This window comes from Tetranychus urticae, chromosome 1, assembly GCF_039701765.1.
Source record: "Tetranychus urticae isolate SD_2017Ah chromosome 1, NJAU_TeUrti_SD_1.0, whole genome shotgun sequence".
In the NCBI taxonomy this organism is placed as follows: Eukaryota; Metazoa; Arthropoda; class Arachnida; order Trombidiformes; family Tetranychidae; genus Tetranychus; species Tetranychus urticae.
In genome coordinates this window covers 6919410-6947227 of record NC_142958.1, presented here as the reverse complement: position 1 = coordinate 6947227, position 27818 = coordinate 6919410, and the positions used below count along the sequence as shown (strand labels likewise).

Genomic DNA, 27818 nt, shown 5'->3' with positions numbered 1-27818 from the left:
AAACCAACATTTTCATTTGTCAAAAAAAACTTTCTTTTCTCATTTTACAAAATCACAATTTCACTAGAAGCTAACAATTTAGAAACTCAGAGTGAATCAATTTGATCAATTTTCTCATTTTCTTACATTCGATTCAACCTTCCGACTTTTGTCCAATTGATTATCAAAATCCAATCCAGTTTATCTCACCTAATCAAATTAAACACGGCTTTTCACACTTGCAATTAGTTGATTTAATTTTAAGCATAATTATCGCAATTTTGTCTCGTTAAAAGCATTTGTTTTGCTAAATGATGTTCATTGAAAAAACTGTTTCATTCATTAAGAGAAAATCAGACTTTTTTTCTTTTCATGATCCTCTTCCTGATCTCAACTCAATCCTTTCAATTGTTTCACCTTTCAACAGGAAAATAGGTGCATTTGATGAAAAATTTACTCATTGGGAAGCAAAAAAGTAAATCAATTTTCCAATTGGCAGTTGAATGTGAAAATTGGGCAAAAGATGCAAAATCGTTACAAATGCAGTTTAATTAACAGTTCAACTTGATTATGATAATGGAATAATCAATCAATGTTTAAAATTGAATTTTTACTCAGTTTCTAATTTAATTGTCATCAATGATGATCAACATATCAATGAATCTCTTTTGCCTGTTCAAACCTATTTTTGATTGTTGCTTAAACTAGTCAATTAATCTGGTTGAATCTCGATCTGAAGTTGAACATAAATTTTTGATTAATTTGGTTGCCTCAATGAGAAAAGTTTGATTGATTAAAAAAATTGTTAATCTATTAATCACATTGAGCTACATGAACATTGAAACCAGTTTGACATGGAAATGTTAATCAATTTCAATTAAACATGAAAACTTTGGAAACCTCAAAATATCATTGAATGTGAACCCAAATTGGCTCATTAATTATGTTAACCTGACTTTTGTTGCACATTTCTGGTCATTTGGTCATCACTTAATGGTCAAAATGAATTTTGAAAAAATCTCTTTCTTTGAATTTACTTTCACAATTGAAAGACACAATTGAAAGTAAATTCAATTGCTATTCAAGAAGTAAAAATATCTTTATTGTAATAAACAGAATAATTGATTTTAATCAGCGAATCAGCGAATTTGATTAAAAAAAGTTGTCATTAATCCATGTTGAGACACTTTAAACTGATTCACATCATCAGTTGATTTCATTTTCCTGTTTCATTCTCATGTTGAAACTGATTCTCATGAGAATTGGTTTAATTTGATTCATTTTAATAGTCGGTAAAATGAATTCATTTGCTGTCAATTGAAAACAAAGTTAACCATTTTAAATGTTGAAAGATTGTGTTTTACTGGAATCTTAATAGCCGATTGACCATTGATCAGTAATGATGAAAAGCTTGATAAACTAGGATATAATTAGAAGACCATTTCACAGTTAATGATGGCTAATGGTGTTGAGTAAAATGTTTGAGAATCTCTTTTCTCAATTAAATGTATCAAAATGTTTAATTAATGGAAATGAGTTGTTGAACATTTTAATTAAAAAAAACTTCTCACCCAAAGTTGCAACTGAAAAATGTTTCATTCAACTTGAAACCATTTTCATTGGTATTACAAAACATTGACCTAAACCTGCATCAAATTGATACAATTTAATGAAAAAAAGGATAAACTTGTGAAGAGCAAAAATTTCAATTTCAATGATTGATTTTTGACTGAATTTTCCCAATGAAAATGGTTATTTTATTGATGAGCTGGTGAACTTGAAACGGTTAAAAAAAGATGAATAAAAAATGTAAAAAAATAAGTTGACTAAAGGGGAAGAAATGAGGAAACCTGGAAGGGATGAAAAATGGGAAGAAAATGCGTCAAGATGAATTGCTATTGAATTTATGGGAGAGAAAAGATGAAAGAGAAAACCAGAAATTGATGATAACATGAAGATTCGGATGATGTAAGGAATGCCAAGGAAATTCGGTCAACTTTATCTCTAAATGGTGTTTCAATAGACAAAAATGTGGCGCTAAAAGAAGAAGAAGAATGATGAAAAAATGATGGCGATGGTGAAGATGAGGATGATGGAGAAGATGATGTTGAAGATGGGGATGAAGACGAGAGTGAGAGATGAGTTTTAGTGCCAGTTACTTGCAGACTCAGGTCAAGGAAACGTTAACCCATCAGAACAGGTTTCAACGTTTTCCGCTTTACTCTCCAACCATCATGTTTGCCTACGTACAATCTAGTTTTAATACATAATTTAATAATGAAACATCTAATAATACGCTCTTCCAATCTTTAATTAACATTGATTTACATTTTTCTTCATTACCTGTTTAGGGGCTTACTTTAACCCTCTTAATCAATCTTATTGATTACAATATTTAGTCTATTAACAGATGATATCAATAATAATGATGATCATGAGTTTTATCATGTTCATCTTTTCCATCAATCTGAGTCAGTTATTGATTAATTGTCTCTTTTGAAGCTTCGATGGTAATTTTGATGACCTTTTTTTTGTTAATCGATTTGTAAATTTACCTTTTTTTATTGATTCTTGATCGCACTAATGGCGATTATTTTTAACGTTTGGCATTAATTGGATTCTTTTTTGGATGCGCGAATTTAATTTCTGTTTTTTTTCGCTTCTTAATTGTTGGCCAAATTTAAATTTGATTGCTTTATGTTTCGTCAGTTGGCTTTTGTCTTTAAAGGTTTCATAATGTTTCGTGTAATTGGTTGATTCAGTTGCTTGTTTGAATGTCATCTACGGTCAAAGTGTTTATTATCATGTGTTTAATTGGAACTACTATTTGCTCCAATCTTGTTCTGACCATGGGATTAACTTCAAGACGAGACTACAATCGTTTGTATGGTTCACGGCGATCAATACGTTCGGTGAAATTGAATGAAATTGAAGATGATTGGAAGTTGATTGAGAAGCAATTGTCTGTTGATCGTAAACACCAGTCTAACCATCAACCAATTAAATCAGTTTCATTTTCAAATTTTCTTAAATCTCGTTCACCAAGTCAATCAGGTAAGTTGTTGAAAAGTGAAAGGTAAATGTGAAAATGTGCGAAAATAAGATTGACTGAAAAAAATGTTGAAAACCTTTTCATGAAATACAGATGAAATGGAAAGATCAGGGAAGACAAAAGAAAGGAGAACAAAGAAAAGAAAAGGTAAAGTTGATGATAAAAGAAAGGATAAAGATGATGGTGAATCTGGCGAGGAATCTGCAGATGAAACTGAGGATGAAATGGATAGTGATGAAGATGATAATGGTGAAAAGAAGGAGCAAAATAAAGGTTCAACTGATAGCGAGTACAATGATAACGAGAATCAAATGATTGCCGATTCTGATTATGATTCCGAAATGCAAGCAACTGCAGGCCTTGATCTAGGCATTTTGGGTCATGTTGATGAGTTGATGAGTATAAGGAAAAAGAATACAATAATTCCTGATGGAATTCATTTTGATGATTCCAAACTGTTATCTGAACCAACAAAAGTCAAAGCAGGAACAAAATTGAAACCCTTTCGACGAAAGCAACAAGTCAAAGTAATCCGTCGTTCACCCAATCATTCAATCAGCAAAAAACTAAGACAATCATTGACTGGTAAACGAGCTCAATCTTACCTCTCGATACCAGAAAAGTTTGACGGCAACAGTGAGACTCTTTGGGATAAAGATTTGGATCCAAATGAGGGCGACTACGGAGTTACTTTTGACGAGGAAAACTCTTCGTTTAGTTCAATCTCTTCCAGTGCAAAGGCTTCACCCAAGTCGAGGAAACTAACTGGGGCTTTGACCAGAGTACCCAAAACACCATCTAAAAGGGATCATTTGAGGGAATCGATTCGTGGAAATGGAAAGAAAAAGTCGCCCCTGAAAATGAGTGAACCTCTTGACAATGATTTAGAGGAGGTTGATGATGAAGTTCATGATGAAAGGTCTTATTTTGATGATTCATCGGGCTCTTTTTCGGGTGATTATGTTGTTGTTCCTCAATCTGAGAGAGGAATTTCAACTCATTCAGACATTTTCCCGCATCAGTATAACGTTGAAATACGAAGTCGTAAAAAGTTCAACTTGAACCAGCCAGACTCTTCTTTGGCTGAACAGTTTAAAAAGCACGAGGAAAAGGAAGAGGAACATTGGCATGAGAAAAAGTGGACTAAAATGGGATCATTCCAAGTGTCTTCTCAATTCGATGATCAACTTGAAGTTGATCAGAATGATGAGGATTATGATAACGATTCTGTCAATTTAAAAGCAAAGAAAAGAAAGAAAATTAAAAAGAAAAGGAAAAAGAAACGAAAGAGGAAAAAAGCTTCCCATGTGGATCATGATTCTGAAATTATTGATGAAAATGGTGATCATTTCGATATTCCGTCCAAAGGATTCAGAATCAATAAAAGGTTCATCGATTGGGCAGAAAGGAAAGTCGATGGACTTGACATGTAAAACACTTGTATCACTTTAAGTTCAAACACTAAAAATTATGTTCATCTTTTGTCTTAATTTAAAATTCATTGTTTTTTGGTTTACAAATCAAACCAAAAAAAATCTGGTTTTCTATGAATTTCTGGTTAAATTGTTAAAAAATGGGTTTTACTCTTTGGTTGCTTTTCAATCGGCAAACAATACTAAACGATTATCAATAATGAAAGATTCAGTGAATGTTGATAACGTGAACAATGAGCAGTCATGATGAATGTTGATCAAGATGAAAACATTAAGAAAGTGGTTTAAATCAGGTTAAGAGTGAAATCTTTTGTTTGCACCTTCAATTGTCCAGCAAGATTAAACCAATAAATGATTTAAAATTGTTAATCAAGTATAAAATGTTAGCAACAATAAAGGCTGAAAAACTATTTCAACTATTATTTGCCCTGAACTCTCCTTAAAATTGTTTGGTAGATGAAAAGCAGATGAAAAATTATTCTTGAAACTAATGTTAATATTAATAGTTGAGGCTAAATGATAATAATAATGTTTACAAGTTGACAAGTTTTGCATATAATATTACATTGAATTGAAATTAAAGCTAATTTGTATTATTATTGAAATAACAAGGAAAGGTTAAATGGGAAGCAAACCGAGTTTCATTGATGATGAAAATGATGATGTTAAGGGTAAGGCCGAAAGGGGCAAAAGTAGGAGCGGAAGATAATTTTCTGATAGTTTCATTGTAAATAATAATTGTAAATAATGTTAATGGTAAGGTTGTTGAAGATGATATACTAATATAGTAATAATAGTAATAAAAGTATCATCATGATGGTAGCCAGAGAGAGGGTTTGATTCATTACAGATTGATTATGATTTTGTTGTTTCTTTTGACTCTCTTGAATGCAATTAGAAACTGAAAATTGAAATTGATTAACTCAACTTGATTATTGCACCTTTAAAAATCAATTTAACTCTTTTTTTCACCATTTTTCAAATTATTGTAAAATTAAACAATTTTTCATTGCATCCATTTATGATTAACTAAAAATTAGACTCAAATTAGATTCAACAATTAATGTTATTACTTGTAAAGTGCTCTTGTACTGGTTTTTGTTACCAGCAAAGCAACTTTAATTTTCATTTTTTAATAGCTAATTGCAAGGTTGATTATCAATTTTGATTGTTAGCTTTCAATGACTTTGTAAAACAAATTACTCAAAATTGAATGTTAAGTTGTTGAAATGAAGGCATTTATTGTGAATCTAATTTTGACAATGTTAATGTTAATCGATGATCAAAGACTTTAATTTTGTTAACCTGAAAATACGGGTTAAATGATTTGTTTATTTGGATCAACGTTAATCATTACAATGGTTAGTAAGTCAGTCTTTTAACGTTTTCATGTCACGCTCATGCAAAATAACCCGATGATGCTCAGCTTTGATCGGTTGGACTTTGAGTCAATTTAACTTTAAAACAATCCTTTACACAACCCAATAATTCAGGTGAAATGTAATATAAAAAAGCAAGGGATGAAAGTGACTTCACCAGCAAGTTCAGGAGTTTAAACAAATTTTTGTACAATAATAATGCAAAATAAGTTGATGAACATTGATCTGTTACCAGCAAAAATGAATCTTTTGATCAACTTTAGTTAGGTTATAATAGGGAAAAGGATTAAAATTTTCATCCTTATTACTAGATCAATCAAATTGTTTGTTATTAAGTGTTTAGATTTGACGATTTGCAAATTTTTGCTCATAACAAAACAATAAGTCGAGTCGATTGTTTACAATTTTGATGAAAAAAACACGTCTTTAACTTGATAAGTTATTGTCTTGAGTTCAATCAATATTTGGCAAGTACTCAATGTCCACTAAAGGTCCAGTCTACCTTTTAGGATTTGTTTCTGTTATTATCAACTTGAATCGGTTGAAAGTATGATAAATGATGATAAATGATGAAGACCAATTACAAAAGGGATGATTGAGAGAAGAAAGGCGAAAAATTGCGGAAATATCTGTCAATCAGTAATGTTGTTGTTTTTACGCTAATCATAGAGAGACAATCAACTAATCCTATTAAGGTAACCTAAATGTTTTTTTGGCTCAGTTTGTCTGTCCAAAATCTAGTCGTTTAATTAGGATTTTACCTCAACATCGTAAAATCATTGATTGTCATGAGGCAAGAAACTTGTGTGAATCAAACTGTTTTCAATTATTTTCAGTCTCAACCATTCAATATTAATCAATATCTTAGTGAACAATCAAGGGACAAGCATTGTTATTGTTGAGGTATGAGATGGAGAAAAAATAACAAAAAATTCTGGTTCGAAGGGATGTTTTTTTTTTGGTTCTTCATGGGAACCTGAACATGAACAAAACCAAACTTTTATATCTCCTTAAGGTGTGTAACTCTTCATTTTTGCCATCAAAACAGTCCTTTGATGACCATTTTAAGTCTTGCCATTTTTTGTTTTAAGTTTGTCTTGCTTTTTTCCTGTCAAGATACCTAAATTGTAATCAAATGTTAAATTATTGTCATTAGTTGATATTCAAATATTTAAAGCACAACTTTATACTCACTTTGACTTTGCAAACCATTTGCTTTGTCAAACTTCTTGTATAGTTGACTGGAAAAAGGTTACCTTTGTTGAAAGACTTTGATGGCTTGTTGAAAATTACCAAGAGCCTTGAAGTTATTTCACCGTCTTAATGACTCTCAATGGTTATGTAAACTTTTGATCAACTGTTGTTGGTATTTCTGTAATATCATGTAAACAAGTTTTACATTCATTACCTCGACCCTTTGTGATTTTCAATACTTTGTCTACAGTTGTAAATCTTGTCTAAAATTATTTTTCTGGTGTAGTATTTTCCTTGCTTCTTTGTGTTCATGATCATCAACTTGTAAGCCATCTTTTTTCACCTTAACCAAATGTTTGGCAGCAACAAAAAATATACCAATAAACACTTGAATGATTTCAACATGAAACTCAATGGATCAATTTTTGGTACATTACACTGCACCAAGTATTTCACCGCTACTTGACATTCAATCAATAGTCTTTTTTGTAGAGTTTATGCTCGCGAGAAACGACAAAAAACCAATAATATAATTGTAAAAACCAATTAGATCAAATCCAATTCCAATATCCAATAAATTTCGAGAAAACCTAAAAATAAGAGAAAAATTTATTATTTACTCAAGCAATGTCACGATTAAGACTTTTACTTTCCATTTGTTTACCGGTAAGAATCAAATATCAACCCTTGTGTAACTAATTATCACAAATTAAATCACATTAGCTAAATAATTGCAGCAACTGGTCAGCTAACAATTGATCATTAAAATGTTGGCTTGTTAAGTTGACAAAAATATTTCTGGTGAAAACCGGTAAACAGGAGAACACAAATTTCCAGTCTTACCTTCTAAATGTAAATTACCAGGTTAACATTAAGTCGCCAATTTGTAAACACAATTAAGAATAACAATTAGCAATAAAATAAATACCAAAATTAACAGTTAATTGAAAATTGTAACTAAACAGTTAACTTAACAAAGCACATTTTACGCGCTAGAAACCTGGTGACAATGACAACCAACAATAGAAAGCGGTCAATTTAAAGTGATGATTCCCAATAAAATGAATCAATTCTATTCACTATTTTCTTATAATTACCCACACCAAACTTAATTAGAAACAAAATCAAGCCAAATAGAATGAAAGATTAATTAGTAATCAAAAATTTAGATATTAACTGACCTAAATGTTTAACCAATCCATAATGTATTGTTAACTTGATTGTTGAAAGAAAACAAGAGAAAGAAAAAAATTCCATTTTGTTCAATCAAAAAAACCTTCAACATCAAACCGAGTAAATTATTATAATCAATCAAAATCCAATGTAAACCTAATTTCATTGATAACCATTGATATGGTTAGCTTTCACCTTCAACTTTATTAAGACATCCAACAGAAACACCCAAAATTTAGATAAAAAAATGAACTTTCATTTGAAATTCATTCTCAATCATTTTCCATGCAAAATTATTTTTTCTTATTTCTTGCTTTAAGCTGAAAATGAAATTAGTTCAAACGGCTCAGGGTCAGTATAAAAATATTTCAATAACCATTCCAATTGAACTACTTGATTGGCTAAAGTACAATTATCATGTTCATTATCATATTGAAATATTGAACATTTTAAGACAAACCCGACTGTTGACCAGATAAAGTATCGGACAATTGTCAATGTTAATCCCATTGACAATTGAAGACAAAAATTGGGTTAAAATGAAACGCTTTACAATGTACTATAACTTGGCCATTTCATCATTAATTAAGTTTCCATTTTACTAATCATAATTAACTAACTGTTCATTGATTGTTTCTCCCATTTTGATCATATTAATAAACCTTATTAACCTGTTTACCGGTCAAGTTTAACCGAAAAATGTTTCTTCAAAAACAATCTCTTGACTAACCTTAAAACTTGGTTTTGTTGTTGAAAAAAAGCAACAAAAAAAGTAATGAAAAGGAGACAAAAATAAGACTTAATCATTAGTCGTTGATGATGTTTGATGAAGATGATTTAAAGATGAATGTTAAATGCCTTGAGCCAGTTTGAATTAAACTCTTCAAATTGACCTTTAAATTGATGAGCAACCAATTATTATGTCCAGTAAAAAGGCTATTACCACCATTACTGGTAATGCGTATAAACATTGACTAACATTGGAAGAAACCTTTTAGTATAAAAATGACCGAAAGGCGACAAAAACAAAGACTAATCACAATATTGAGTTGACTTGGAATTGACTTTAAAACCAATTTTATCCTTCCATTTACATGATCTGGTCAGTCTGATAATCTAAGGCCAACTTTGATTACAATCAAACTTGAAATTGATCTTTTGTCCGAGAAGGAAAAAGTAATTATCCAAATCATTTTATCTCAATTGTCAATGTAATATAACAATCAATGTGATCAGTTTGAAAAGCTTTCCAATTATCAATGTTAATCAAATGTTGCAAACCATTTATTTGGTAGTTTGATGTTGAGATTACAATTCAATTTATCATTTTTCCTCTTTCTTTATTACATTTTATCTGCTGATCATTTAAACCAATTTTTGTCTCTCTATTGTAATATTAAATGTTAATTTTTTAGGGTTAACTGACCATTAATTTGACACTTTAAACCATCTAAATTGGTCACCTTTCCAGGATTTCATGATAGGGAAATCAGTGAATGGAAATATTTTAATTAACTGTTCATTTCGACTGTTAATCAACTTAGAAGCTGAAGGGTTGAGACTCTGGATCAATGAAAGTTGAGGAAAAACGGCAATCTTTATGATTGAATTTTTGCATCAATTTTGATCAACTTTCCAACCAATTAATTATTCTTGAATAGTAAATGAACAAAGCAAGAAAAAAGGAGTTTACATGTTAATACAATGATTGAGATTAGCGATTGTTGAATGTTCACTCAATTGTTCCCATTTTTTACAAACTGGACTAATGTTTATTGTTGACTGTAATTGTTGAAAAAAAGGTTGACCTGTGAAAGTGAATAATGAAAACTGAGAAAGTATAAAATTATCATTTCTATTTACTCTTATGATTGTTGATCAGTCAATGATGAATCAATAAGACTTAATGATGAAAATCGGAGCAAAATTTTGAGGAAAAATGTAAATAATTGAATCTCAACATTTGAAGCAAAAAAAGATTCAATTTTCCATGTCTTTTGACAATTGACATTTTTTTAATGAATTTTAATTCCGTGATAACATTGAAAATTTGGCAGAAACTTTCAATTGAATTTTCATCATGAAATCTCACCTGAAGCTATTTAATGTTGGAAGAGATTCAACTCTGCAAAGATCATCGCTCTTCTCATCAGAGCAACAACATTGGAAACCCTTGCGGCTAACTCAACCAATGTACACAAGGGTTGGAATAAGAAGAAAGATTATGATGATTATGAGGAAAGTGGATTGACCACCGTTACCATATTTATATGCATGTACAGTGTTGAATGTATTTGTTGCCAAGTTGGTTCTGTTCATGATAACATTATCTCTGATTGCCACCCGGAAGAAAATGAATTGATATTGATAACTTTGAAATGAATATATTAAGGTGGTTGGATGACAAAAAGAGATGTAAACCAGAAAAATGGCTTTCTTTTCATTTCTTTTTTTGTGTTGATTAAAATTTCCAAAAATGGTCCATGGTGAAAAGAGTCTCAAAATGAACAGCCCTTTTCACCTCACCTTTCACAGTAAGAAGTTAATCTGACACCTTTTTTTCATTTCAACTTTTCTTTACAATAAATCATGTTCATTGTCTTCATCTCAACAGTTTCTCGTCTTAATCATAAAACTCTGTTCAGCTTGAGAAAAGTTTCCTTTTCCGTTTTTTTTTGTATTTCTTTCAATCTTTTTTTCAATCTTTTCCAATCATTTTTTTACACTTGATTCAATAGTTGATTGATTTTGCCAATTCACAGAGTCCAGTAAAGTGTTGACGATGAAAAGGTAAAAATGAAAATGAATCATGATTAAGATGATGATCCACATTAGGAAGACAATAAATGCTATTGTAATCATGGTAAACAAGATGATTGTTGTGATGAAAAAATGATGATAACTTGAAGACAAGTTTTCTCAGTTTTGTTTTTCACTCGTCTTTAGTCTTACCTTTTCATGTATGGATGTGAAAATGACTTTACCTGGGTCACGCTGACTCAAGCCTCTTCTTACCTTTACATTTCTCAACACATAATTTACCTTTTTTTCTCATCTTGCTATTTACCTTGATGATTGTTTTTTTGCTTTCAATTGTTATTAAAACAACTTGTCTTCAGTTTTGCACGTTTACCCGTTGAGTTGAGTTTCAATCACTTGATCAAAGCGCGTTTCATTTGAATCTTTCAGTTTTCAATGTTTCTGCCTTTGATCCTCTATTTGTTCATTCTGGTTCATTGCAAACACACAAAATTCAGTTTCAATTGGCTGAACAACTCTGAAAATATGATATTATTTTGTTACCAAATGACCAAAAACGGAAAAAATGAAATCATAATTGTCTTGAAGGTTTGAAAAAAAGGTTGAGACAAGAGTGTTTAATGTTTTCTTATTTTTAATTAATCGCAATAAAGATGCAATTAATTTAAAACAATTTAAATGATGGGCATAATTATCAATTTAAACCTCATTTTTTGCTTATTTTTTGTTTGATTAATTGATTTTCAATCCTTTTCAATGGACAAGTGCTTTTTGTGATTCTGTTTTAAAAGCTCATTTGGTCCGGTCATTGGCTGTAATTATTATCAATTAAATGATAAATTGTTGTCCCTTTCAATTATTTATAATTTTCAACTGATAATCCTTTATACTTAACAGCAACCAGCAAAATACCAGTTTTACCAGATTACGTTAACCTTTACTGGAAAATTGTATTTTCTGGTTTCTCTGGTTTTTAACTTAATACTTTCAAGATCAAACCCAATGAATCTTATGGTCATTTTGAGGCAACTTTAACAGTTAATCCAATAACGATTGATTTAGAGTCCTTGTATTATCACAATGGTTAAGTTGATCAAATGAACCAGATTACTTAAGAGCAACAAGAGTGGTTAAAGGATAAATGATAACACGTTTAGATTAATGTTGACTCTAAATCAATGGGAAGTCTTTTCCGGTTTTTTTACTTCTTCTTCTGATGAACATGGTAAATCTGGTGCTTCTGAAGATTTTGGTGATTTTAAAGATTTCCAAGATTCTACTGATAAGAATGTGAATTGATGAAGCAACCCAAAAGGTTTATCCAAGTGATTTAAGATACTTGAGCCTTTTTCATCCTCACCAGGAATCTCATCTTTATCTCATCTTGAAAAAAAAACTAAAAAGTCAATTCAACTGATGTTATGGATCACTTTAATACACTTGAACACCAGTTTTTGACTTTAAAATCCTTCATCTCCATCATTGATTCATTTCTGGTGGCTCTGTTTTTTTTGCTATTCAATGGACAACTGTTGTTGCTTTCAATCACAATCTTTGCTTGGTTGAGTTTTTCCTCATTTTTTGCTTCTCTCTTCTTCTCTCTGTTCTTTCCTGTTGATTTGAAATACAAAAATCTGATCAGAAAAATTTAATCAATTCGGGAAATGAGAGAAGAAGCTTCTTCTTCATGTTTACTGGTTTAATCATGAGTCTCATATTGAACATATTCTGGTTTAAAATGAAAAGGAAATTATTTCTATCTTTACATTTCCATCATCTTCAAGTTCAACTGTTGATCCGTAACTTGATTGTGATTGTTGTCCCGTAAAATTGGCACATTGTTTGGTCAATATTTTTCCGTTTTTCAATCTAAACCATTTTCCTTGCGAGTTACAATTTGTTAATTGTTTTACAGTTTAACAGGTACACAAACACACAATCCGATTCAATTGATTGCTTATTAATCTGGGCCTTCCATTTAAATTATCATGTTTACTTGCTTAATTAGTCTTGTTTGCTTGTCCACAGTTTAATGATTTCGGGTAAACAATTTGACAATAAACTGTCCATAGTTAGGCGCACACATTGAAATCTTTTCACTGTTTGATTGGCACTAGAAACACTAATCATTTTTAATAAGACAAGTGATTAACTTCGTGATAACCTCAATACTCGGAACAGCAAAATTTAACCAACCGATCATCAATTTTTTGTTGTACTTGTTGGTTGAGAGCCAATTTGATTAAACCTTGGCCTCATTTTGATCATCTTGTTGTACTTTTTTTTTGACGCCGATTTCAAAAGATGAGGATAAAGATGATGTTGGTGAAATGAAAGGAAAGATGATGAAAAAAAAGGTTGAATAGCTGAAAGAAAAAGCAGATTATTCTAATTATTATTGTACAATAAATTGTAGTTGCCTATTAATAAGATTATTATCGGATATTATTAAACAAGCATTAAACATTAATGTATATCAGTTGAACTGATGAGATGAAAAAATTTTTCCATTCAAGATCAATTCAAATTTAGATTGACCTTTCCTTTTGATTAGCATTATTATTGCATTTATGTTTACTATTGGTGTTATTAATAATATTATTATTCATTATTATAATTTACTTTGAATCTTTCAGGTTTGCTGCAATAATTTCAAGGTAAATTCAGATGAGACAAGATTGTCTGACATTAACACCCATTTTTCCTGTCCAAATTTCCGGTTCACTCTCTTATATGCTCAAGATGATTAGCAACTGATTATCACAAATGGCCAGTTTCAGCTATTTTTGTCACCTTTTTTTTCCTTCTCCTTCTCATCTTATTATCATATGAGTTCATTTCAAACAAATAAATCTCTTCATTTCCGTAGCTTTTTTTGGGTACGTTTGTGTGTTAATCAGCAGCAATTCAAAAAAAAAAGGTTAACTTGTTAACCTGTTAAACTTGAAACTTGTTGGCCTTTGATTTTTTCTGATCAAGATAAATAAACAATATTTTGAGTCGCTTTTTTGCCATTTTTTCACCATTTTTTTGCATCATCTCATCGTCATTAAAGTATGGCAAAATTAACTAATCATTTCCTCTGAATTGTTCTTGTTTACATGATAATAGGTATGGTGGTGAATTGGCCTTTATTCAGGACTATAGTCAAAACAACTATACCAGCTACTTATCATACCAGTTTTTGAAGGATTCACCATCAAAATCTTACTGGATTGGTGAGTAAACTAAGAAAATGAAATTCCGGTTTGTTTCCTTCTCCCAGTTTTTTGCTTGTTTATTGACCACTTTAGCCCTTTATTATACAACCAATATCTATTTATTGGTAAATAACAAGCCATATTGATTTATGATGAAACAAATTCCTTTTATCATCTCCACGTAAATATCCTACTGAACTAATTTCATCTTTTTCACCTTTATTCTTTATTCTTTATCCTTTATCCATTTTTATGTTTATCACACTTTTTTGACGTCTTCAATGGCATCTCTTTACGCTGCTGTTAAAATGGCATAAATGGTCAAATCCTTATTTAATCCTTCTCTATTTTGGTTATCTGGTCAATAATATCTTTATTTGGTTATCTGGTTGTTGGTGTATTACCCGATGTTTGGCTGTAAATTTGATCTTGTTTCTTGATCAACAACAGGTTATCATACAATTCAAAATTTATCCACTAACCACATTGAGTCGGCAAGTGGTAAATACACCTCACAATATGTAGGATTTTGGGCACTCAATGAACCAGATGTATCTAAAGGTGACTGTGTTCGGGCAACGTTTGATGAATCGTCTCTTTATCCTTTAATAGACAACTCATTAAGTTCACCTTCAGCTTCGTCTTTATCTTCTTACTCTTCCCATCCGCAACAAGTGTGGGAATTAGCACCATGTGAAGATTTGTTGACATTTATTTGTCAACGAGAGGCTTGCCCATTAGGTTCATACGCTTGTTCAAATGGTAGATGTATTAATGAAGCTTGGCGGTGTGATGGTCAAGATGATTGTGGAGATAAATCAGATGAAATTGATTGTCCACGAAACTGCCATTATTACCTTCAATCTTCAGGTGATAAAGTACAGTCACCCCATTATCCAAATCGATACAATCCCAATTCAGAATGTAAATGGACTCTAGAAGGTCCCATTGGATCTGGAATGATCCTTCAATTTACTGAATTTGAAACAGAAGCCAACTTTGATACTGTTCAAATTTTATCTGGAGGTAGAACTGAGGAAACCTCTGTAACCCTTGCAACCCTTTCAGGAGCACAAAACATGTCCACAAGAACGTTTGTCACTGCATCCAATTTAATGATTGTCAAGTTTAGATCAGATTCTTCCGTTGAGAAACGAGGATTCCGAGCATCATGGAAAACTGAACCAATCAAGTGTGGTGGTGAACTTTATGCTCAAGCCAATGCTCAAGTAATCACATCTCCATTTTATCCAGAACCTTATCCTGGAGGGTTAGAGTGTGTTCACATTATTACTGCACCACAGGGTAAAACAATTACATTGGAAGTTGTTGAATTGGATTTGAAACCAGATACAGATTTCATCTATCTTCGTGATGGTCCAGGTTCATCTTATCCATTGTTGGCCAAGCTATCTGGTTCCATCGATAGTGTTTCCAATCGTTTCATAGTTTCCACATCGAATCGAGTTTACTTTTATTTCCAAACTGTTCTTGGTGATTCTCGTCATGGGTTTGCCATCAGATTCCGTTATGGGTGTGAAATTGAATATCAAAGTGACTCTGGAAACATCACTTCTCCTGCTTATGGTGTCTCTGACTATCCAGCCAACCAACGCTGTACCTATCGATTGACTCGGCCTGGTTCTGGTTCCATGTCTCTAATCTTTGATTCATTTGAGGTTGCATCTGATGATACAGTTTCAATTTATGATGGTCATGATGCTGTTTCTGGAGCTCCTCTTCATCCTGCCAAAGGTTTTGCTGGACAAACTCGACCAAACAATTTAACCTTAACAGCAAGCTCGGGTAAAATGACTATTGACTTTGATAGTAATCTATTGAATACGGCTCGTGGTTGGTCTGCACGTTTTAGTGCTGATTGTCCACCTCTTAAAATTGGTGACAATGCAGTGGCTTCAAGTCGAGAATCAACATTTGGAGCTAAAGTCGTTTTCACTTGTCCAATGGGCCAAGAGTTTTCCAATGGAGCAACTCGCTTGGTTACAGAGTGTCGTCAAGGTGGAGTCTGGTCTTTACCAAGGATTCCGTCATGTAAAGAACGTTATTGTGGTCCAGTTCCTCAAATTGATAACGGTTTTGCTGTGGCAGCAACCAATGTTACGTATCGTGGTTCAGCTACATATCAATGTTATGCTGGTTTTGCTTTCCCTTCAGGCCGAGGAGTTGAAACTATTCGATGTGGTGAAGATGGTCACTGGGGTAAACTTCCTGTTTGCCTTGCATCCTCATGTCCACCTTTACAAGAGGTTGCTCATGCTAAGCAAAGAGTTCTGGTAGGCTCGGGTAGATCTTATGGAACTATAATTCGCTTTGAGTGTGACCCAGGTTATCATCGAAATGGTGTTCCCGTTATCATTTGTGAATCTATTGGCTCATGGTCAGCCCCATCACCAACTTGTGAACGAGCCACCTGTCCAACTTTACCCGAAATAACTAATGGTTTTATTATTGATCAATCTAAAAAGTATTATTATGGTGATGAAGCTAAAGTCCAATGTAATCGAGGTTACAAATTGATTGGTAAACCAAATATCATCTGTGGTCCCAATCAAACATTTGAAGAGCTTCCAACGTGTAAAGATGTCGATGAATGTGCTTCTCCTGCCGCTTGTGATTCAGCTTCAACTCAATGTACCAACACACCCGGAGGATTCTTTTGTAAATGCAAAGATGGTTTTGAGCCTAATCTTGATTGTCGTCCTGTTGGTGATCTTGGATTGGGTTCAGGAGTTGTTCCAGATGGCTCTATTAAATCAAGTCCATCTGAACCAGGTTACTCTAAGAATTCAGTTCGTATTAACAGTGATAGAGGTTGGTGTGGTGCCATCCCTGAGAAAGGACGAAATTGGGTTCAAATTGATTTGAGAGCTCAGACAGTTATCCGTGGATTCCGTATTCAACCAGTTACCCGTGATGATGGATCATCAGCTTTCCCAGTTACTGTCCGTCTTCAACACTCCAATGAATTGACTGATCTTTTCCGTGATTACGCTGACTTGTCTAGTAGACCTGTACAATTCCGTCTTGCACCCAATGGTGGTTCAGGTTTATCTATAGTTAATCTACCAATTCCATTGGAAGCCCGTTACATTCGCCTGTTGATCATGGAATATGTTGCAGCTCCTTGCATGAGATTTGAATTGATGGGTTGTTCAAGACAAGATTGTATTGACATTAATGAATGTTTGGTTAAAAATGGAGGATGTGATCAACGTTGTTTAAACTCACCAGGATCATTTAATTGTTTCTGTAATGCTGGTTATGAGTTGTACACCCGCAATGGAACCTCTAACTTCTTTATACCTCCAAGTGAAACCGGAACCAAAGAGGGTGACCAGTATCGATTGAATAAAACTTGTGTACCTAAAATATGTCCAAAACTTGATCCACCCACAAATGGTAAAATCTTGTCAACCAAGAAAAATTACTACTTTGGTGACATAATTTCATTCCATTGTGACTTTGGTTATCTTATGACTGGCCCATCCAACCTATTGTGTACATCTAACGGAGTTTGGAATGGAACAGTTCCTGAGTGCGTTTATGCTTATTGTCCAACACTCGAAGATGATCCTTCCATTGGTCTAAACTTCCGATACGGTGAGGATAGATCAACTAAACTAAATCAGGTTCCATATCTGTCCAATGTTACTGTTGAATGTGATCAAGAAGGTAAACCATTGCGTGGTACAGCATCATCATCATTCCGCCAATGTGTCTTTGACCCTAAAATGAGTCATCCAGAATTTTGGTTATCTGGTGCATCACCATCTTGTCCTCGTGTCGACTGTGGAATACCTCCTAACACATCTGGTGCCTCTTATGGATTTTATGCTGATACCAAATATCGCGCCTCTTTCTTCTTTGGCTGTGAGGAAACTTTTACTTTAGCCGGTAAAACATCACGTAATGATAATGTTATTCGTTGTGGTCCTGATGGTATCTGGGATTTCGGTGATTTACGTTGTGAAGGTCCAGTTTGTGCTGACCCAGGTCATCCTCCAGATGGACAACAAGCAGCTCTTTCATTTGAACAAGGATCTCAAATATCATTTTCGTGTAATAAACCGGGTTACATTCCTTATTCAACTGATCCAATCACTTGTGTTAAATCAGCTGAATGTAAAGTTGTTGGACCCATTGGTATTACTTCAGGATTGATTCCAGACTCTGCAATTAATGCAACTACACAAAGATCCAATTATGAGGCTAAAAATATTCGTCTCAATTCAGCAACAGGTTGGTGTGGTCAACATGAGCCATTCACTTACGTGACAGTTGATTTGGGTAAATCTTATAGAGTCAAAGGTCTTTTGGTTAAAGGTGTTATTACAAACGATGTTGTTGGTCGACCAACTGAATTGCGTCTATTTTACAAGAATCGAGAAGCAGACAATTTCGTTGTTTACTTCCCCAACTTTAACTTATCTAGTGCTGAACCCGGTAACTACGGTGAATTGACACACATTCCATTACCCATGTCAATCACTGCTCGTTTCATTATTCTTGGAATCGTTTCTTACCACAAAAATCCATGTCTCAAATTTGAACTCCTTGGTTGTGAAGATACCAAAGATCCAGTTTTACTGGGTTACAATGATGGCTATCCAGCTTGTGTTGATCAAGAACCACCTCATTTTGTCAACTGTCCAACAGGGTCAGTGATGGTACAAAAAGGTACAACTGGACTTTTACCGGTCAATTACACAATACCAGTTGCTAAGGATAATTCAGGATTTATTGTCAGAACTGAAGTTCGACCTGCAGGATTTAAACCTCCTCAGTTTGTCTTTAAAAACACTGTTGTTGAGTACATCGCATATGATACTGATGGTAATGTAGCTGTTTGTGCAATCAACATTACTGTACCGGATGATACACCACCAAGTCTCACCTGTCCACAATCTTATGTTGTTGAATTGGTTGAAGAACAAGAAGCTTATCGAGTCAATTTCAATGATACTCTTTCATCAATTAAGGCTTTTGATAAATCGGGTGATGTTAAAATTACTCTGGTTCCCGATACTGCTCTTATTCCATTAGGAGCTTATCGTAATGTTACTGTTATTGCATCGGATCCATCTGGCAATGAAGCTCACTGTCATTTCCAAGTATCCGTTCAAGCAACCAATTGCGTTTCTTGGTCTTTATCAGCTCCACTTAATGGTGCTGTTGAATGTCTTCCCAATGAACCTGGAACTGGTTACCGATGTGTGGCTACATGTAAAAGTGGGTTCAGATTCACTGACGGTGCTGCTGCCAAAACATACGAATGTTCATCAGGAGGTCCTTGGACACCTGAATCAATCATTCCAGACTGTGTTTCAGAAACTACCGATGAAGCTGCTTATGATGTTGCTGCCAAAATTGAATACCGATCCGGCGGTTTTATACCACCAACTTGTTTACAACAATATGTTAATTATGTTGCCTCTTATTACAACTCTTTGAACCAAGTTTTATCTGACCGATGTTCTGCCATCAATGTTCAAATGGAAATTAAGTTCTTCAATACAACAGCCTTTGTTCCCAAAGACAATCTTAATCAGTTAACCATGGAATATATTCTCAGAATCATTCCAGCAGTTAGACAACCTTCTTTGTATGAAATTTGTGGTTACACTTTGGGAGTCATCTTTGATTTATCAGTTCCTTCAACATCAGCTATTCTCGAACCAATATTAAACATTTCAGCTACCCAAGTTGGAGGTACCTGTCCTGGTATACAAGCTCTTCGATCATCAGTTGAACGTGGATTCACTTGTAAAAACGGTGAAGTACTCAACATTCCAGCTGCTGCTCCTAGTGCAGGATCTAGCCCACCTTTAGCTTCCGTTCCACGGTGTCTTCATTGTCCAGCAGGTACTTTTGCTGACACAAAAGCTCACAAATGTACTTCTTGTCCCAAAGGCTACTATCAAGATACAACTCGTCAACCTATTTGTCGAAAGTGTCCTGATGGAAGTTATACTCGTCACGAAGGATCCAAAAGTCTCGCTGAATGTGTTCCCGTTTGTGGTTATGGTACTTATTCACCTACTGGTTTAGTTCCTTGCTTACAATGTCCAGATAATACTTTCTCTGGTGCTCCACCTAAAGATGGGTTCAAGGAATGTGCAAAATGTCCCGCCGATACTTATACATTTACTCCCGGCGCTGTTTCAGTGTCCCAATGTTCCAAGAAATGTCCACCTGGTACCTATTCTGAAACAGGATTGGAACCATGTACAACTTGTCCAACACACTTCTATCAAGATAAAATTGGTTCAACAAATTGCACAGAATGTGATACTAAGGCCAAAACTTTCAGACCAGGAGCTTTAAGTCCAGAAGCTTGTGCACCAGTTGAATGTAAGTACAAACGATTTTGCTTAAAAATCTATTACAATTTTGAAAAAATCATTTTACCAATTACTCAACATAATTTATTGTTCTCATAGGTGGAAATCTCAAATGTAAACATGGTGGAATATGTTTAATTCAAAATCATGAAGCCTCATGTTACTGTCCAGCTGGATTCACTGGCAAATATTGTGAAAAAGATATTGACGAATGCTCATCTGATCCATGTTACAATGGTGGTTCCTGTATTGATTTACCTCAAGGATATGTTTGTAAATGTCCAAGTGGTTACACTGGCTTACAATGTCAAATTGAAAAATCTGAATGTACAGAAGGTGTTTGTCCAGAGAGAGCAATGTGTCAAGATTTGCCGGGTCGAGGAACAGTTAAATGTTTATGTCGATCAGGCTATGAAGGACCTGGATGTAACATTACTTCTGATCCATGTGCAGCTTCAGAACCAATCTGTCAAAATAACGGACGTTGTCTATCACTTTTACAAGGTCGATTCAAATGTGACTGTCCACCAGGTTGGTCTGGTCGATTCTGTGAAATAAATATCGATGATTGTATTGAGCAACCCTGTCTTCTTGGTGGTAACTGTACCGATTTAGTCAACGATTTCCGTTGTACTTGTCCACCTGGTTTCACTGGTAAACGCTGTGAGACCAAAATTGACCTCTGTGGTTCTCAGCCTTGTGCTAATGGACTGTGTGTTGATCGTCTATTCTATCATGAATGTATCTGTGATCCTGGTTGGACTGGTGAATCCTGTTCTGTAAATATCAATGATTGCTCACCCAATAAATGTCTCAATAAAGGTGAATGTGTTGATCTAGTCGATGGATTCCGGTAAGTAATTAAATATCATTTTAATTGACGTATCTTGAAAACCAATCTATCCTCGGGTCATTAATTGCCAAGTTCAACATCACAATCATTTCATCTTTTCAAACTCATCAATCAGGATAGAAAGGAAGAAAAGACAAACTCTAATGATAACCATTAAAAATGCTACAAGATTATAATGCTGATAAACTCTAATACTTTTTTGTTGGTAACATTTTAATCCAATATAAAATACATGTTATTTGGCAGACACTTGAATTGATGTGACTTGAAAAATTCAATATTTTTGAAAATAATAGACCAGACAGTTGATGATGGTTAATGTTGCACGATCAAAACATGAGGGAAATCATGAAAAATTAACTAACAAGTTTCATTTATTGATATTTATTTAACTTTCGTGAGTTGTGAAAATGTCAGCTACACTTTGCTTATCAAATTGACGATCCATATTCCTTTGATTGTGTATTCTAATAGTATTGGAATCTATTTTCAATTGACATTCTCTATTCTGTGAAAGAAAATTATTTATTCAATCAAAAATTCCAGTTATTCTATGATTAAATAAGCTGAATTGAACTGTAAGTCTTGAACCATAGACCAAGCTTGAAATCAGAATTGAATTTTAGACATACATAAGATTAAATGGGACATTTACACGAATATGAAGATTGAAATAAATCATTTTTAATCATCGTTTAGACCAATAAGAGGAAAATTGCAATTCAAGTTACAAGAATTTTTGAAAATTTCGAATGTTAATTATATTTTTTATTTCCTGAACAGTTGTGTTTGCGATGCTGGTTACACTGGATCTTTATGTCAACATGAGGTTGACGCTTGTGAAGCTAAACCTTGCCAAAATGGTGGAACTTGTTACGATTTGGTTGATGGCTTTATGTGTCAATGTCGACCAGGATTCGTTGGGCTTCAATGTGAAGCCGAAGTTGATGAATGTGCCAATAATCCATGTTACTCTTCAGGAACCTCGTCTTGTATTGATCAAGACAATGGATTCAAATGTGAATGCCATGAAGGTTTTACCGGTGAATTTTGTGAAACAAATATAAATGAATGTGCCTCTAATCCATGTCTCAATGGAGCTACCTGTGTTGATGGAATCAACGAATTTAAATGTACCTGTTTACCTGGATGGTCTGGTGAACGATGTGACCAAGATATTGGCCACTGCGAACCTGATACTTGTCTCAATAATGCCAAATGTGTTGATTTATTCCAAGATTTCTTCTGTGTCTGTCCATCTGGTACCGATGGTAAACGCTGTCAAACCTCACCACAAAGGTGTATCGGTGAACCATGTCAACATGGTGGTACTTGCCGTGACTTTGGTTCAGGTCTTAACTGTACCTGTCCCGCTCGTTATGCTGGTGATGGTTGTCACCTTGAATATCATCCTTGTCTCGATGGTGGCGTCTGTGCCAATGGTGCAACATGCCGTGATCTAGGTGATGATTATCAATGTTTATGTCCACCTGGTTGGATGGGTAAAAATTGTGACATTGATGTACCCGATTGTGGGCCAAACTCGTGTCCACCAACAGCTACTTGTGTTGATTTAACCAATGGATTCTATTGTAAATGTCCATTCAACATGACGGGAGAAGATTGTCGCAAATCAATCAACATTGGCCATGATATTTATATCAACGATGAAACTCGATCCTCATCAGCTGCTCTTACTGCACCATTTGAATTTGGTGAAACTGCAACTTCGCTAACCGTTGCTCTCTGGGTTCAATATCACACACCCGATTCACTTGGAAACTATTTTACACTTTACTCTGTAAACTCGCCTCACCTTCCAGTCGGTAAAAAGGTTCTTATGTCTGGAGATCAGCGAGGTATTACAGTTTCTTTCTTCCGTGGTGACAACTTTACCGATGTATTCATTCCTTACCTGGCTAATGTGCCCGTTAACGATGGCCAATGGCATCACTTGGTTGTCCTCTGGAATGGTGAAGAAGGAACTGTAACCTTAATCACAGATACTGCAGTTGCCGGTATAGTTACTTATGCTTTCTCTGGAATGCGATTATCATCCACACCTACACATGGTTGGGTTGCTCTTGGTGCCATCTTGGACGATGACAATAATGTTGTACCAAAAACTGGTTTCCACGGAAGAATCTCTAGGTTCAATATTTGGAATCGTCTCCTTGACATGTCGGCAGAAATTCCCTCACAATTCCGTAGCTGCAAAAACGCTCCTGTTATATTCAATGGTTTGCTCCTTCGTTGGGCTGGATATGATCGAATTGAAGGAACCGTCGAAAAAGAGTCGCCTGGTAAATGTGGCCAGCGTGTCTGTGATCGTGGTTTTGTTGGTGATGAGTGTAAAACACTGGAACAAGACAAAACACCACCAAGAATACTTTACTGTCCCTCCGACATTTGGGTGCACAGTAAAAACGGTTCAGCAGCAGTCGAATGGGAAGAACCACAATTTGTAGACGATCTTAAATCAGTCCAAGTTATTCGCTCTCCCGCTGATATTGTTCAAGGTCAAATATTCCCACCGGGAACTTATGAAATTTCTTACATTGCTGTCGATGAAGCTGGTAATTCAGCTAAATGTGATTTCAAAGTTCGTGTTATTCGTGAAAGATGTCCTGTTCCTTTACCACCCATTGGCGGTGAAAAGGTTTGCGGTGATTGGGGTAAAGGTGGAATGAACAAATACTGTAAAATCCATTGTAATCCTGGCCATGCCTTTTCTCAACCCATTCCCTACTATTACGTTTGTGGTGAAGAAGGATTTTGGCGACCCACCGAAGATCCAATGAAACCTCTTGTTTTCCCAGCTTGTGCTCCTGTTCATCCTGCTCAAAAGATTTTCCGCATTGCCATGGCTCTTCCATCTTCCGTAGTCTGCTCTGATTCGGGTAAACGTATTCTCAATTCTCGAGTTGCTGAAAACATTCTCAAGATTGACAGAGACTGGAAAATATGTTCCGATGAAACCAGAGGAACATGTCGCGGTTTAACGGTTGAAGTTCAATGTACCAAACGTTCACCTAGACGAGAAGCAAGATCAACAACCGAAGAGGATGAAGATGTTTATGTTGTTGAAGTTGCTTTCCCTGCCAACAAAGATCCAGTCATTTCCAATCCATCTTCGGGCGAGAAAAATGTTCCCATTGATAGAATAATAAAGAAAGCTGTTTATGAGTCTGCCATTTTCGATGTTCGTGACACTTTACCCAATGTTGTACCCGATTTAACTTCATTACAATTGGTTACTGACTTTGCTTGTCCACCTGGTCAAGTAGTTGCTGCACCAAATTGTGTTGAATGTGCTCTTGGTACTTATTATCAAGAATCGACCAAAACTTGTGTTGAATGTCCCGTTGGTTTCTATCAAAATGAACTTGGTGCTCTTGAATGTCAACCTTGTCCTGTAATCTCTGGTAAACAGGGAATCACTGCAAGACCTGGATCACGATCTCCAAATGATTGTAAAGCTCGCTGTGCTCCCGGTCAGTATTATGATGAAGAAGCTCGAATCTGTCGCCATTGTGGTAATGGTTTCTATCAGCCAAATGAAGGTTCATTCCATTGTATCCCTTGTGGTCAAGGATTGACAACCCGCAGCTCTGAAGCTGTTTCACCTCAAGAGTGTCGACGTAAGTGTTTTCTCTATATTTATTGCTCTTTTTACCCCATTATTAAATTAATCTGAACAAATTGTTGGATAAATTCCTTAAAGGCTATCTCCTCCCATCTCCATTCGTTATACATCATGTCAAATAATGAATAAACCAATTAATCTTTTTCCTTTTCTCTCTCCTTTATTTATAGCTGAATGTAAACCTGGATTCCAATTATCTGCTCTCGGTGAGTGTGAACCATGTCAAATCGGTTACTACAGGCCATATGGATTACATGAATGTCGACGATGTGATAATGGCAAAACAACTGGTTTCCTTGGTGCATCTGATCGTAATCACTGCAACTTGAGTAAGTTTGATTTTTCTAATTTATAATTAATCAACTTTTAATTTGTACCCTTTTCTTCATTTCTCATTTCTAATTAAATTTCATTCCATTTTTTTACCATTTTTAGCCGTTTGCAATGAAGGTGAATATCTTCACATTGAAAGTGCCTCTGGAACCGAATCATGTGAATTATGTCCTAAAGGAAGCTATCAAGACTCTAAACAACGAGATACATCATGTATCCCATGTCCACCCGATACAACAACCAATCGAACTGGATCAACAAGTGAATCTCAATGTACCAACCCATGTTTGGTTAACGGAAAGGTTCAACTTTGCCAAGCCAATTCTTATTGCGTCTTCCACAAGGAAACACAATCGTATGCTTGTGAATGTAAACCCAAATATCGTAAAACTTATCCAGAAGATGAACCCGATGAGCCTAATGCAAGTAAAAAAGAAATCTGTAAATATGTCTGTGATGATTATTGTATTAATGGTGGACGTTGCTCGGTTAACACGGAAACTAACCGACCTCAATGTGACTGTCCAGCCAACTTCTTTGGTGATAAATGTGAACGAAAATCTGAATTTATTTACATTGCTGGCGGTATTGGAGCTGCTGTCTTATTTATTATTTTAATGGTTCTTCTCATCTGGATGATTTGTGTTCGAACCTCAACCTCAAGAGGTTCCTTTGGTAAAAAGTTGTCCATTCCAACTTTACCAACACCAGGTTAGTTAAATCATTATTGATTTAAAAACAAAACTCTCTTTACAATAAAAGAAGTCAAAATACTTATGATTTATTTTTTCTCATTTCTCACCCTTGTCCTAGGAGCAGGAACCATAGCTACTGATATTTATTCAACTAGTACCAATGGAGCTCAACCAAACTTTTATTATGGTGCTCCAGTGCCTTATGCCGAAAGTATAGCTCCAAGTCACCATTCAACGTACGCACACTACTATGATGATGATGAAGATGGCTGGGAAATGCCTAATTTTTATAATGAAACTTACATGAAAGAATCACTTCATAATACAAAAAATGCCAATGGAACTGCAACCCTTCAGGGTATTAATAATCCAAGTATATATGGTAATAAAGAAGATCTCTATGATAGATTAAGAAGGCACCAATATAATGGAAAGAAAGGAGGTAATGTATAAAGTTAATTGTAATTTAGATTCAAATTTAATTTGCAAATTGTTAACCTTTTTCTGTTTCTCTTTACATTACAGATACAACCAGTGACAGTGAAGATCAAGGACAGAGTCATTAAGAATGGGTTTACCAGTCAATGATTTAATTTAGGTTTTGGTTTAAATTAGAAAGATTTTAAAAAATTTCATTCTGTAAATACTTCAATCACATCATTCATCGTTTCATTCACATTGGAAAAAGAAGAAGAAGATTAACTCATCAAGCGTTTCTTTTCATTCTCTCATTCTCATCATTGATTCACAAGCAAAAATTCATTTCACTATTTTTATTAACAACCAATCAACAACCACCAGACGGAATCGGTCAATCTACAAATTTGACGATATTTTCTCATCTCTTGTTGGTTTCAATCATGCGAACCAATGGAAAGGATTTCCAACAAATGCAAAAATCAACAAGTTGATTGTAGACTTGGAAAAAATCATCTGATTGAAACTAAACAAGTTGAATTGAACAAGAGAAAAAAATAATCTATTTTGGTATAAAATGTTTTCCACAATCAAACTGAAACAATTTTGTAAGCAATCAAAGTCTACATAATTTTCCTTCTCAATAATCTTATACTTTTGTAATAACTCTGTCTTCTTTTCCTTCATCATCGTCTTGAAATTGTCTTCTTTCCTTTCCTTTCTTTTCTCTCTCTCTCTTTCTCCATTCTGTTGAAAAAAATAAAAGAAAACATTTTCTCAATTTAATAACCTTTCATTATTGATATGCGCATCGTTTTTAATCATCATAATCACCATCAACATCAGCTAAAAACATCGGTGGCAATAACATTGAGCGATCATTAACCAGTCAATTAAAATTCACCTCAAAGCCATTTAAATTTTTTTCTGCTCCATCATCCGGAAGAAAGGGAGGAAAAACATGAAAGACACTTTCCTGTGATTCCAGTGATACCTTTTCACCTTTTACCCAACATAACTATGTGTTAACTAATCTTTACCATCTTGATCCATTACTTGTGACAGCCCAAAAAAAGTTACCTCACTCTGTTCATTCTGATATTTTCATGAAAATGTTGAGGAAATGTAGTTGCTTCAATCGTTCAACATTTCTCATCCAAAACATTTTCAACTCTCGCATTACTTTGTTAACAGCATTTATACCTGTTTGCTTACCAAAAAACCTGATTCATAATTGCTTCTAGGTTACCTCAATTGTAATTATTTGCTATCAGTCAAATCAATTCATCTTGTAAACATCAAAGAGGAATGATCTATTCATGAATAACCATTTGTCCAGCTC

General features: G+C 34.3%; 2 protein-coding genes and 1 long non-coding RNA gene across 4 annotated transcripts in view; 2 read left to right on the top strand and 1 right to left on the bottom strand.

Annotated features, from left to right (window-relative positions):
* Positions 1–27265, top strand: part of uif (sushi, von Willebrand factor type A, EGF and pentraxin domain-containing protein uif) — a 33734-nt gene extending 6469 nt beyond the window's left edge. Inside the window, exons 3-10 of one of the 2 annotated variants that reach the window (XM_015934953.3) lie at positions 14082–14188; positions 14621–20542; positions 20632–21385; positions 22169–25026; positions 25202–25360; positions 25467–26075; positions 26184–26501; positions 26585–27265. In XM_015934953.3, the coding sequence (XP_015790439.2) occupies positions 14082–14188; positions 14621–20542; positions 20632–21385; positions 22169–25026; positions 25202–25360; positions 25467–26075; positions 26184–26501; positions 26585–26625 (10768 nt within the window). In that variant the 3' untranslated portion in view covers positions 26626–27265. Of the gene's footprint in view, positions 1–14081; positions 14189–14620; positions 20543–20631; positions 21386–22168; positions 25027–25201; positions 25361–25466; positions 26076–26177; positions 26502–26584 lie in introns of both variants that reach the window. The other variant, XM_015934952.3, reaches the window with a different exon arrangement.
* LOC112539413 (uncharacterized) lies at positions 2618–4603 on the top strand. The gene is made up of 2 exons (XM_025161909.2): positions 2618–3033; positions 3125–4603. The coding sequence occupies exons 1-2, from the start codon at positions 2754–2756 to the stop codon at positions 4462–4464; spliced, it is 1620 nt and encodes a 539-aa protein (XP_025017677.2). The 5' UTR covers positions 2618–2753; the 3' UTR covers positions 4465–4603.
* LOC112539414 (uncharacterized) lies at positions 5681–8231 on the bottom strand. The gene is made up of 3 exons (XR_003083250.2): positions 7881–8231; positions 7038–7627; positions 5681–6963 (listed from the first exon to the last, which is right to left on the bottom strand). It is a non-coding gene; the product is annotated as an uncharacterized LOC112539414 (long non-coding RNA).
* Positions 27266–27818: the final 553 nt, after the last annotated feature.

Excerpts from the sequence above, each read along its gene's own strand:
- LOC112539413 (XM_025161909.2), top strand. The coding sequence starts at position 2,754 with ATGTCATCTACGGTCAAAGTGTTTATTATCATGTGTTTAATTGGAACT. Across the intron at positions 3,034-3,124 it reads TCGTTCACCAAGTCAATCAG|ATGAAATGGAAAGATCAGGG; the intron begins GTAAGTTGTTGA and ends CATGAAATACAG.